Source organism: Taudactylus pleione, unplaced genomic scaffold (genome assembly GCF_031769625.1).
Source record: "Taudactylus pleione unplaced genomic scaffold, aTauple2 ptg000302l, whole genome shotgun sequence".
Taxonomy (NCBI): Eukaryota; Metazoa; Chordata; class Amphibia; order Anura; family Myobatrachidae; genus Taudactylus; species Taudactylus pleione.
In genome coordinates, this window is record NW_028284703.1 from 177,207 (window position 1) to 191,611 (window position 14,405).

Here is a 14,405-nt window from a genome sequence, read left to right on the forward strand (position 1 = left end):
GAGTCCCTGGTCTGTATTCTATTCAGATAATGACAGTGGTCTGTATTATCCTCAGGTTATGATATCCCTCCTCCTGGTTCCCGTTCCCCTCAGATAATGGTCTCACTCTCCCAATAAATAATGCTGCTTAGCCTCATCCTACAGGGTTCCTCCTCACATACAGTCCTATGTGCCCTCTGATAATAGCCTGGTCTCTATCAATAATAAAACATAGCAGACATCCATTCAGACAGAATACAATGTTGGTGAATTAAATTCATACAAATATGCTCAATAGCCACACTAGCTGCAAACAGTTAAAACAATGAAGTTCATTGCACAGTATGCTGTGTATTGTTAAAGGATATACGCATGGCAAATAACTGCAGTATGGAGGCTGACATCGCACAGTACCAAAACGCAGATTCTGCCCATCTATCTAATAAAATGAAAAGTGTTTACAGGTCTATGAACAGTGTTTACAGGTCTTCTCTGTCCTTTTAGTTGCTTCCCCATTTACATCACGTTGTGGTCAGCTCACCAAAGTATGGCATTACTTATATCTGTGTACAAATTCTGACAATTACTAACCATTTGACCGATAGTCAGTGGCTGATTCAGCATTGCATGCATCTCTATCTATTTTGGTTAAGTGGGTGTACATATGTGTCCACATACATCTATCCTCCATGTGCTACAAGCCGTGTTACACATAACGCGTCATCGCCGTGCAACTCTGTAGCGCCGAGCATCGTATTGTGCAACTTTTTCCCTTCAAATTTGACTTATTCGCATATCGTGGTAAATAGCTTCTGGTGATTTAAACGGCATACCTAAATTCTGTGTGCGGCTGTATTGGGAGGGCGGTATACAATATAGCGCATTCATTTCATTACACCACCCAAATCGACCATTTTTTTCAGAAGTAATGAACAAAAGAAGCTAGTTTATGATGAATATATATTTATTTTGGCAAGTAAACATGTTTTGTACTCATACACATTGTTTAGAAATAAATAGAGTTTTGATTTTCCATCCTTAGCGGCGATCACAGCAGTAGAAACGCAGAGCATTCTGTCTGTCAGCTTGTGTAAAGTTTCAGCTCCGATGGCGACCCACTTGTCTTGTAGCAAATCCAAAAGGCGATTTTGGCTCATTACTTGCACATTTCGAACACACCTGCCCAGATGATCCCAAAGTTCGATTGATTTGCAATCAGGACTCTGGGTTGGCCAAACCATGAGCCTGATTCATTACGGATCGCTACTGCGATTGCGGCTGCGATTACGCACGCAGTTCTGCTGCGAAAACATGCTAATGAATGCTATCGCAATGCCGTCGCACAGCCAGCATAGAGACGCCCACTTCTGCTATCTCACATCCGTAATACCTTGCTGTCCTGCGTATACATCGGGGACATCAAGTAACATCGGCCCCTCACGCACTATTACAACAGATCTGACCTTACTCAGAAATTGCTAACCTCATCGCACGCAGTGAGTACACATAACACGTGAGCGCCGTGCAACTCTGTAGTGCCGAGCATATTTTTGTGCAACTTTTTCCCTTCAAATGTGACTTATTCGCAAAGCGATGCGAATAGGACACCCAAGGAGGCTAGATGTATGTGGACACATCTGTAACTGAGCGTTCGCCAAGTCTTTTGAGGGCGTGTGGTGGGAGTATGAGCAAAACAGCGGGCTTCTCAGAGGTGCGTATATGCAGTGTTCTGTCTGATGTCAGATTGGTCTCTTGCACCAGGTATAGGGCTGGTGTATATGTACTCTGTGTGTACAGGCCGCATGCATTTCCGAGCACGCATCTGCGAGAGGCTTGCATGCAACTCTGAATCAGGCCATATTTGTGTTTGCAGCAGCGATTTTATCCTTGTTCTTTATTACAGGCAAGCTGGGAGAAGCGGGTGCTGAAAAGCTTGAACAGTATGTGCACAGAGCTCAACATTCCTCTTGCACGCAAGGTACCTCTTTATCTATCCTTCCCGCATAGCGTTGGTGTCAGGGTGCCGTGTCTGCATTGGTACTACAGTGTATAACATATTTATATAGTGACATTAATTGAATGTATATATTGCTAAATGTCATTCTGTCTAACACTATATGTCATTATAGCATCCCTTCACTGCCTTCAGCGTACAGTATGTGGAATATTTCATTATGCTTTTGTATGGTTACATTTATATTCATTGCCCTAAACAACTTGACAGCATATATTTGAAGTTTGAAATGTAAATTAATTTAAAGTGATTGACAATGAGATATTTCTGATATACATTATGCATTCTAAAACACATGGATTGTTGATGGAGGCTGTATAAAAATATAGTATACAATGTATACAAGTCCTTAAAGGAGAACTACCTTGCCTCTGGAAGTCTCCCCCTAGGTAGCAATCAGGTGGGGTGGTCCGACCCCTGGAGTGATGACCAGGGCAGGTACTGTTCTTTCCGAATGCTACAGATCATGCGGTTCTAGATCCAATAGATTCTGGGAATATGAAGTCTGGGTATGATTTAAAGTTTCAGCTCCGATGGCAGCCCACTTGTCTTGTAGCAAATACAAAAGGTGATTTTAGCTCATTACTTGCACATCTCGAACACACCTGCTCAGATGATGCCCAAAGGAGTTAAATTGGATTGCAATCAGGACTCTGGAGTGGCCAAACCATGTAAGTTAGCATCTGTTGTCGTTTTTACTGAACATAGACATAGTATAGACTGGAGCTATATTTTGGGTCGTTATTTTCCTGTAGTGTGAAACCACGATCAATAAGGTGGGTACCGGAAGGGATGGCATGGCGCACCAGGATGTTGTGGTAGCATTTGGAGTCCATAGTTCCTTCGATTTTTACAAAGTCACCAACCGCACCACCTCAGAAACATCCCCAGATGATAATTTGAACCTCCTCCATGCTTGACTGTTTGCCTGAATGCAAGCAGGAAGTATGTGCTCGCCTTCCTGCTATTGGTCTATGAAAAGAACCTTGTTCCACTGACTAGTGGTCCAGCTCCTGTGCTTTTTTGCCCACAATAGCCTCTTGTTTTTATTTATGGGCCTAAGCAATGGCTTTTAAGGCTGTAACACAGCCATTCAAGCCACTGGCTACAAGGCAGCGTTTGACTTTCTCAATTGGCATGCTTTTCATGCTTTTTTTTTTTTTTCCCCATCAAAGCAGCACATATCTGACAAGCTGTTTGGATTCTGTCCCAGTTGTCCTACTCTTTTGTGGTCATTCGAGGTTGTCCAGGTTGTGGGAAATCACTTACACTGTTTACGGTGTATTTCTTGTGAGTACACTGCACAACACCAAGAGGAACCTCTCCAGGCAAGCAATTTCACGCAAACTATGTCCTGGATTTCTCAAAGTGATAATGGCAGATCACTTTTTCGATTGATAACTCTTTCCTGGGAGCCATTTACAAGACCACTGTATACGTTTTAACAAGTGTATCACAATATAAGGCGAACACCAGAATTCTTCCACTGTGTATGTGTTGATGCATCTGTTTCAAAACCGCATTGGGCATGTATATATCATCACTACTAGCACCTCGTGACCTTACAGGTGTAATTTGTTTATTTTCAGGGCTCAGACATTATCCGGCTGTTAGCATACCTCCTAACTTTCTCACCTCAGGAAGTGGGAACTTTGCTCACGGTTAAGCCGTGCGCCAGGAACTAGGGGGTGTGATTTTGTGGTTAGGGGGCGTGGCTTTGCTGGGAATGCCACAGCCGCAAGTCACAGAGAAAAACGCATGTATCAAGTTAATCCTTTACAGAGAAATCGACAAATCTGGGGGTGTGTTTAAATGAATGACCTGTTGTGTAGGTGTCCACACCTATGGATTTATGGTCACGGGGGTGGCTGGGGGAGTCCATTTTTACAGGGGATTCTTTAAAAATGAATTAAAAAATACTAAAGGATTGGGGGGATAATGCTAAAAAGGTCTACTAGACACACACCCAGGATGGTGCCAGACACCGACTGTAGGTCATTTTTGCAAAAATATTATTAAATATGCTTTTAAATAGGTATTATTTACACAATTCATTAACAATCTACAATGTCCGAAACATTTAAAAAAAACATATTCACCCCTTTAGTGGTTAATCTGATGTCATTTGGGTATGTGCACTGTGAGTGGCTTGCAGTTGCGTACAACTATGAATCGGGCACATAAAACGTAAATGAGGTGTGGTATTGAAAGAGGAAAATGTTAATCAAATGGATGCATTTATAGTGTTTAATAAGTTGGCGTTTCCACCGGCATGTTCTCAGGTGATATGTCAAACCGGCAAAAGTAAGGGAGAGCAAGTTTTCTGGAGGCATTTCCTGGGGTCAGTAAGTGGGCATGCATGTAACAATAGGTGCTGAATTAGGGGTGACTGAAGTGAGAGATAGTGTAGCCAGCGGAGTTTGTACAAATTACTTTATGGTAAATTAGTTATTTTTCTATCTTGTTCACATGAACCCATGTTTCATTTCCCTCCCTATAGTGAAGGCAGCGATTTTGTAGGCTGCACCAGAGTTCATGAGATAGCACAAAGTGCCCCGTGCTTCGGGGTTAATTAAACTTTAATAGCATATGTTTTACAGAGACCGGTTGACAAGCAGAAAGAATTACTCAATAAATGGAATGAAATGGGAACTGATGAACCAGGTATGGCATAAAATGTGGCTAATAAAGAAAACAATTACCTAGTGTATTATTGTGTCTGTAGGACTAAACTGACTACAGTTACTGTAATACAATTGCATATCTCACAGGTTTCTGTATTACCTACTAGGAAAACAAGAGATGTTTCTGAAAACACCGAAAAAGTGCAAAAAATGTGTCTGCCTTGATGAAGGTTCGGTTTGATCAATGTCCAGTTTGGTCTCACATGTTTGACCAGCTGGTGGGCAGCTCAGACTGAGCGCCTGTATCACTTCCGGTATGATGGAGGCCTCTGAGTGCAGTTGTAGAATGACCATGCTGCAGCCAACAGTGGAACTCCAACATGCTCAACGATCCCATTCATTTTTCTTGGCTTTGTATTAGGCTTGGCTTGGAGCCACACATACCGCGATAACGAAACAATTGCCCGATATTGCTGCAGATGTCGCAGTATGTGTGGGCAGCAATAATTCAGGTGTCATTTAAATGAAATTTTAAAAAAAATGCTTTAAATGCATCTAAATGTTTAGAAAATGTCATTCCATCATCCCGTCCCAAGCTCTTTTCCATTTTCAGGAGTGTTCCAGATACCTTTCTACTAAGGGTACGAACTGCCCTAAATCTTCTGAATTAATATTTTATTCATGTAGTGGAGTCTGGACTATGCAGATTGCGGTCTGTAATGTGACGACCCCCCCATGGACAGGGATAATGTGGACAGGGGTGTATCTAGGGGTACAAGTGCCCCAGGCAAAGTAAGGGACTGGCGCCCTCCCCGTATTTCCCCCATCCGGTAGGGAGGGGCGGGGTCGGTTTAACAATTAATCCTGACTCCTCCCATCTCTACTTATTACTTCCATTCCTGGCCCCTCCCATTATATTTTTAGATTTATAGTTTAAATTTAATGAATTTTTGTCCCTTCCCACCCCTCACTTATTTACATATTTAATTATGTTTTTGTCGTTCCCATAACCCCTGTACTTATATATATTTAATGATCCCCCCATCACTTATATATATTTAATGATCCCCTTCACATTATATATATATATATATATATATATATATATATATAAAGTCCGCACTCACTTAAATATATCCAGTTCGCTGGGGTGCTCCATCGATATTCAGTATACTGTAGGCAAAATCCATATAGCAAAAATATACCGCAGCAAAGGGGTGCACTCACCAGTCTTCCGATTTGTATAAAATATATCCTTTATTGCAGCATGATAAAAAAGAACTCCGACGTTTCGGTCCTCTTTGGACCTTTGTTATATATATACGTTGCGGAACAGAACTATACGTCGCGGATATATCGTACACACCGTGCAGTGTGTACAGTCTATCCGTCGTTAACGACTGTTGTTTATTGCATCATCCCATCTGCTGTTCCGCATGGCAGTTGGGACGATGCATTGAACGACGCGGTGCTGTTACATGCAGCATGTAATGACAAATTGCGCTGTCATACGACCGGATCGTGCAGTGTGTACAGCGCGATGATCGTTGCATCGCACTGTCGGCTGGGTGACACTTCGTATTGTGTGTACTCGGCTTTACAGCAGAACAAAGAGATTTGAGAATTGTATACAGTAACAAAAACTTAACCATTACATTACTTTGACTAATGCTAGGCGGGGATAGATGTTTTTCTTTTGACTTACAGATGTATCCTCACTCGTCTTTGCTGCAGTTGTTCCAAATAACACCTCTCGTCACGCCAGGTCCCTTGAGACTCTGCTAGCACCGGGCGTTTTTTTTTTTGCCGAAAATGTGTCTAAGACATAATGTGAAGCGACCAGGACGCACCAGTAGACTGTGGAGATTAATTTGATTTGTGACACTTGTATATCTGTGTACGACTTCGCTGGGAATCCGCATGTGAAGTGCTATGATGCAGCGCCCACAGCTTTATACCACACCAAGTTCCCATTACAGACTCAGGTGCACACAGATATACAAGTGTCGCATATCAAATTAATCAGCACAGCCTCCTGGTGCGTCCTGGTCGCTTCACATTCTGGTCGCTTCCTAGTTGCATCTTTGGCAAGAAAAGACGCTCAACACAATCAGAGTTGCTCGGGACCTGGCGTCTCACTCATGACTGGCATGTCGTACTGCATGGCGTATTGAGGCTAGATGCCAGGGACACATTTCTAGCACTGAAAGAATATGTAAGCGATGAACGCCTCTAACAAATTATTCCAATTTGAGTAAAGAAATAAAAAAATGCTGATTTTGTAATGTTTCGTGGGAATTGGACAAAGACAAAGACTTGTCAGGCCTGCGACAGCTTGCTGGGCTTAGTACACCGCAACACTTGTCACTGAGCTCACAATTTGTTTTGCGTTCTTTATGGAAGCTTACCTAGAAATTGTTTATAAGAAATAATATCTCCTCACTGACTAGTGTTCACAGGGCCTGATTCAGACCTGGTCGCGAGCGCTCGCAACCGGTTCGATGTTTGCCCACTGGGCATGCGCACGACGGAGCCGGTTCCATCGTGCGCATGCGCGAGACCCGGCTAGCGATGGGTGCTCCGTCGCTCCGGGTCTCTCACCAAAGGGGGTGAGCTGTCGATGGTGATTGACAGCTCGCCCTGTTTGGTAGGTGTGGCCAGGGGGTGGCTTCACAAACTGAGACGTTCCCAAGCGAACGCCTGCCGTTTGTGGGCGGCCCCACTGATATCACCAGTGATGTCAATGGGAGAGATTCCGGCTCACTTAGGGCCAGAAACTCTCTGGGGCTTGCGGCCACGAGACCCTACCACAAGGGTCTCGTCGCAAGCCCGATGGCCGCGATGGTCTTGACCATCGCGACCATCAACCTGGCCGCTCGCTATAGCTGTGGGTGGTTACCCACAGCTATGCGAGCGGCCAGGAGGCCGCTCCAAAAAAAAAAGCGTCCGTCTCTGAATCAGGCCCACAGTGCGGTTTGTGCAGTCAGGAACCACCGTACTGTATCAGAGTTCCCCGTTACAGTGCAAATTGCACGGCTTGATAGAAGATTCTCTGTCTCTTGATCTGCCAAGGGCTGCTTATAGTAGCTTACTTGTGCGGTGTTGCCTATATCCTAAGATTGTATTGCTGCTCACATTACAGTTAAGACTGTAATATTATTTATAACATTTTATTTTCTTCTTCCCCCACCACAGACTTGAGTAATTTCAGACCTGTTTATGCACCTAAGGATTTTCTAGAGGTATGTAACATAGCGTAGAGAGCAGCTGATATGGAAAGTTCAAATAAAAGTTGACGTTTATTTTAAGATGACATTTTCTGGTTTTGTTAACAACTGTCGGTCATTTACATTTTCTGCAAGCTGACAAAATAGATAAAACATTTAAAATAAATGCAAATTATGTCCTTTATTATGGGAATAAGGTGGATAAGTATTTATCAGTGGATCACCAGCTACGAGCACATACTGAGACATCATCCTGGGTGACTTCATTATACTTCCGTGTGCTGCTACTTCAAGCCCATGTATAGCATCAATTGTGTTTACCAAAGTGTAGTATTGAGATTGCTCTAATACATCAGATGGCACCTAGATCTGTACTGTGCATGTCAGGTGAATGAAAAATTCAGGTTTGAGTAGGGGTAAATACACAGTCTAGTACGGTAAAGAGGCAAAATAGGTCGTTATGAGTGACCCTCGCCATGCATGGTTTGGTTTAATCTGTGACTTTATACCAATACTAATCCTAAATTCGCAGTACTCTATAAGCTAAGTATGATGCAAAAGTCTGCGTCCCGATTCATGTGACCTGCGCCATGTATCGTTTGGCTTTATATGCGACTTTATACTAATTCCTTTGTGACAAGAAAAACTAAACCTAAGTACCTAGTACACTTTATGTGAACTGCAAAATTGAGGAAAAAGTAGCAACATTTAGGAAGAAGTTGCACAGCAGGGGAATGGCGCCAGGCGTTTTGCGCCATATGGCTCAGAAAGTATAGGTGTATGAGGGTGTGTTACCAAACTACATCAATAAAATACAGATGGGTCCACATACGCTAGCCTTCTTGCGTATTGAACAGCCCCTTTAGTCGCGCCATGCCGTGGCGTGACTCGGTAGCACAGAGCGTCTTTTGTGCAACTTTTTATCTTCAAATGTGTCTTATTTGCACAGTGATGCAAATAGATAGCACAAGCAGCTTCTGCTGATTAAATTGATATACAGCATGCCTATATTCTCTGTGCAGCTGTGGGTGTATCTGCATGCGAAATGCTACGTTACAGTGTCGGCGGCTGTAACACTGTAACGTAGTGTTTTGCATGCAGATACAACCCCAGCCACACACGGAACATAGGCATGCCACATAGCACAAGCAGCTTCTGCTGATTAAAATGATATCTATTCGCATCGCTGTGCAAATAAGATGCATTTGAAGGTAAAAAGTCGCACAAAAGACGCTCTGCGCTACCAAGTCACATGGAGCTCCCAAATCTTAAGTTTTTAAATTTTTGGCACAGAGCGCACGGAGGATAGATGTATGTGGACACATCTGTAGAGTGCGAATTGCGTGAGCCAGCATCCAGGGGTGTGGCCAAAATTTTATTAGCCCCATAGCAACATTTTGAAGGGGCCCCTTTCTAATGTGGCTAGAGAGACACCTCTATACAAAGTGGTTCATTTTATACTGTATAATAATGTCCTAGTTCAATTTATGCATTATACAGTAATAGTGCCCTAGTTAATTTCATGCTGCATAGTAGTGCTCTAGTTCACTTTATACAACATAGAAGTGCCCTAGTTCACATTATATCACACACTGCCACCAGTCCATATTATGCCACATTGTATTCCCCTCAGTTTACAGTTTGATACATTGCAGTGCTGCCAGTAGACATTGTGCCTCCTAATGCAGGAAATGCCACTTTGAGTGATATCTTCTTAATTAGGTTCACTGTCACATTCTGGGACAGTCCTAATCTCTGGGACAGTCCTAATCAATTTCCAGCCCCCCAGCTTCACAAAGGCTGGACACAACAAGAAGAAGCCACCTCTCCGACAGTGCTGGATAACTGATTAGCTCAGTTGTGTCTGTGAGCGTGAAACAGGAGTGTGGATGGATGGAGCAAATCAGTGTTGAGCTTTACTGAGAGGGACAGAGAGAGATTGCCACTGACAAGCCCCCATTTTCAAGACTGAGCAATGGGCCAGATCTAATTTCTTAGCAATCAATTTCGGGAACGTGGTAGACAATTATATGAGCTGGGTCCGGGGGCCTACGCTTCAGGGCCCAATAAAAATGGCACCCCTTGCACCTACTATAGCTACACCCATGGCAGCATCGATGCTCAACATCCACGTGTGATAGAAGCTCCAGCTCACCAGATGAATCCACTCTTGTGTCAGCATGTTCATCAGACACCTGTCATGCTGCCAAATACACTTGAGGTGCTACAGTTAACAGGTTTGCTGCATGTAATAAATAATTGTCAGTTTTCCTTTAGTGACAAAACCGGGCATCACCAATAAGACATAACCCACATAATGCAGAACCTGTCAGCATAAGAAGCAGACCAATTGAAGTTAAAATTAGGGTTATTGTCTGTATAGATGCTGACAGAAAAATGGAAAGGGGAGTCCATGCCATCTCACAGTGAGCTGTAACACCTGAAGAACGGAATGAGTGGAAATGGGATTACTCAAATGTTTGGAGGGATAAAAACCAGAGGAATATCTGGGTTATCATTTATTTGAGATATCTGGCAGAGAGACAAAGTTATTCATCGATAGAAGAGTACACCAAATATCAATAAGTAGGGGCTACTGAGAACCCCCAAAGCCACTAGCTGCACAGCTTCCCAAGCACTGCTACAGGAAAGCATTCCTTGTGCTGCCAAACTAAATTTTAGAATGCCAGTCCTAGCACACCACCGATGTTTCCACTATAATTTAACAGCAATGAAAGATGTGTCCACATACATCTATCCTCCGCAGACCCTAGGCTTAGCACACGCTCCAGCTCCCACTTGCTGCAGCATGTCAATCATGCTGCAGCTAAGGGAGGACTGTGAGCGATCTTGCTGGACCTGTTCTGTACATGCGCAGACCCACAACAATCGGATATCTACATAAACCATTGGATTTACGTACATATGTGAATTAGGCCCTATATTTGGAGGTTTAAACTAGAATTTTGCTGTCAGAGACACATGATTGGGGTTACACCTACCACTATAGGTATCTACTTTAATAATAAGACAATATATTAGAGTTCAATATCCGTAACATTTAATTTAATTTATTTTATAGTAAATAACCACTGCCCTCCTCCATGCTAATCTATCCTGATAAATTAGATTGTAGTTAAGATGAGTGGAGTGCGCAATATATTTGCCTCATATGTTATCTTAGTAGACAGGCATCACGGTAAACTTAGTAGTGGAAGCCCTGTATTATTTGCCTTCCATTCTCTTTAAAAATAACACATTTTCTGGCACAGACTGAGCATCTCGGTTTCCTAGAGCAGAATAAGATAATGGCCAGGTGCCCGCCCATTTTATAGCTGACCAGCCAATCAGGAGTGGCCTCTCCTCTTTGATGGATCAGACCACCGTGCAACTTCTAATAGGATTATATTTTATACTTAGCAATGCATCATCCACATGCTTTATACAGCACATCTAAAATTGTAAACCATCATGTATAATATTTATGTGTTTTTTTCAGGTGCTAATTAATCTTCGTAATCCTAATTATGATAGCGGGGATCAAGCAAGTTTTAGATCTCATCTTGGCTTGATTCAGGTTCCATTAAAAATGAAAGATATCATAGAACTGGTGAGTATGAGGAGCGTAATACTTCTGGACTTAAATTAAAATGTCACAATGATTGCATTGAATTGTACATGAACATTTGCTTACTAACGTTGTCCTCTGCTACGATGACAGATCTGTTCTGTGGATAAGATTAGATTCAATGTGTGGACATGAATTTGTTTCTTTGTTAATAAACAAAACTATTGTCCAAGCAGAAGTTGCTGAATGCGGAGTTCCTCTTTAATGCAGTCTGTAGTGGTGTTTGCCCAGGACGTTATTGCTTTGTTTATTTTCCTAAGAATGTAGATGTCGTGCCTGGTAAATTCAATAGTCTAATTAGCTTCTCCGGAACTTGCTTGAATAAATGATAGTATTAATACCAGATATATTGTTCAAACCAGTGTATTTCTTACTTAATTGTCTATTCAGTTCCAAAATGCCTTGTCATTTATGCTAATGTATTTACTCTTATAAAACTGTGAGCTGGCGCTGTGAACTTAGGGCCTGATTCAGAAATGGACGGTATTGCACAATCACAGGGAAGCAACTGTGCAATAATGTCCAACTAATGCAAATGCAGCAGGAGATATCTGTAGGCAGGGCCGGATTAACAATGGGGCGGATGGAGCTACAGCTCCAAGCCTCCCCATGTAAATATGCCCACAGGATCCAAGATCTGCTGGAGACAGGAAAACATTTTTTCCTGTCAAATGTTGTCCGAGGTCCTGCACATTCATTCCCCATCGGGCCGACGTCAAACACCTCTACCTACCTCGGGAGTCGAGTTCTGTGAATGCTATAAAATAAGGATTAAGTGATCTCTCTGCCTCAGCCACTGATCCAAGGAGTCTGAAATCATTTTAAGTACTGGTTGTTACTTCAGACTCCTCAGATCACTGAGCGTTCCGAGGAGTCATAAAGCAGCCCTGTCCCTCCTCAGTGGAATGGAGGGGAGCTGTCAGCATAGACAGACCCTATGGGGACAGGGGAGCACAGAGCATGGGATTTGGATGAGAACAAGGGGGTGAACACTGGGATTTGGTTGAGAACAGGGGGGTGAACATTGGTATTTGGATGAGAAAAGAGGGGTGCACATTGTGGGATGTGGAAGGGCAACAGGACTTCACAGTGTGGGATGTGGAGGGGGGAACAGGAGCACACAGTGCGGGATGTAGGATAACAGGAGCACACAGTGTAGGATAACAGGAGCACACAGTGTGGGATGTAGGATAACAGGAGCACACAGTGTGGGATGTAGAATAACAGGAGCACACAGTGTGGGATGTAGGATAACAGGAGCACACAGGGTGGGATGTAGGATAACAGGAGCACACAGGGTGGGATGTAGGATAACAGGAGCACACAGGGTGGGATGTAGGATAACAGGAGCGCACAGTGTGGGATGTAGGATAACAGGAGCGCACAGTGTGGGATGTAGGATAACAGGAGCCCACAGGGTGGGATGTAGGATAACAGGAGCGCACAGGGTGGGATGTAGGATAACAGGAGCACACAGGGTGGGATGTAGGATAACAGGAGCACACAGGGTGGGATGTAGGATAACAGGAGCACACAGGGGGTGGGATGTAGGATAACAGGAGCACACAGGGTGGGATGTAGGATAACAGGAGCACACAGTGTGGGATGTAGGATAACAGGAGCACACAGTGTGGGATGTAGGATAACAGGAGCACACAGTGTGGGATGTAGGATAACAGGAGCACACAGGGTGGGATGTAGGATAACAGGAGCACACAGTGTGGGATGTAGGATAACAGAAGCGCACAGTGTGGGATGTAGGATAACAGGAGCACACAGGGTGGGATGTGGAAGGGCAACAGGAATACATAGTGTCGGATGTTGGCGGGGGGAACAGGAGCACACAGTGTGGGATGTAGGATAACAGGAGCACACAGTGTAGGATAACAGGAGCGCACAGTGTGGGATGTAGGATAACAGGAGCGCACAGTGTGGGATGTAGGATAACAGGAGCACACAGTGTGGGATGTAGGGGAACAGGACCACACAGTGTGGGATGTAGGATAACAGGAGCACACAGTGTGGGATGTAGGATAACAGGAGCACACAAGGTGGGATGTAGGATAACAGGAGCACACAGTGTGGGATGTAGGATAACAGGAGCACACAGGGTGGGATGTAGGATAACAGGAGCACACAGGGTGGGATGTAGGATAACAGGAGCACACAGGGTGGGATGTAGGATAACAGGAGCACACAGTGTGGGATGTAGGATAACAGGAGCACACAGGGTGGGATGTAGGATAACAGGAGCACACAGTGTGGGATGTAGGATAACAGGAGCACACAGGGTGGGATGTAGGATAACAGGAGCACACAGGGTGGGATGTAGGATAACAGGAGCACACAGGGTGGGATGTAGGATAACAGGAGCACACAGGGTGGGATGTAGGATAACAGGAGCACACAGGGTGGGATGTAGGATAACAGGAGCACACAGTGTGGGATGTAGGATAACAGGAGCACACAGGGTGGGATGTAGGATAACAGGAGCACACAGGGTGGGATGTAGGATAACAGGAGCACACAGTGTGGGATGTAGGATAACAGGAGCACACAGGGTGGGATGTAGGATAACAGGAGCACACAGTGTGGGATGTAGGATAACAGGAGCACACAGGGTGGGATGTAGGATAACAGGAGCACACAGGGTGGGATGTAGGATAACAGGAGCACACAGTGTGGGATGTAGGATAACAGGAGCACACAGTGTGGGATGTAGGATAACAGGAGCACACAGGGTGGGATGTAGGATAACAGGAGCACACAGGGTGGGATGTAGGATAACAGGAGCACACAGGGTGGGATGTAGGATAACAGGAGCACACAGGGTGGGATGTAGGATAACAGGAGCACACAGTGTGGGATGTAGGATAACAGGAGCACACAGGGTGGGATGTGGAAGGGCAACAGGACTACATAGTGTAGGATGT

At 44.1% G+C, this 14,405-nt stretch overlaps 1 protein-coding gene across 1 annotated transcript in view; it reads left to right on the top strand.

Moving 5' to 3' along the window:
• Window positions 1-14,405, top strand: part of TBC1D19 (TBC1 domain family member 19) — a 217,873-nt gene that overhangs the window by 82,260 nt on the left and 121,208 nt on the right. Inside the window, exons 5-8 of the mRNA XM_088482998.1 lie at window positions 1,883-1,957; window positions 4,594-4,657; window positions 7,813-7,859; window positions 11,344-11,454. Of these exons, the coding sequence (XP_088339124.1) occupies window positions 1,883-1,957; window positions 4,594-4,657; window positions 7,813-7,859; window positions 11,344-11,454 (297 nt within the window). The remainder of the gene's footprint in view (window positions 1-1,882; window positions 1,958-4,593; window positions 4,658-7,812; window positions 7,860-11,343; window positions 11,455-14,405) is intronic.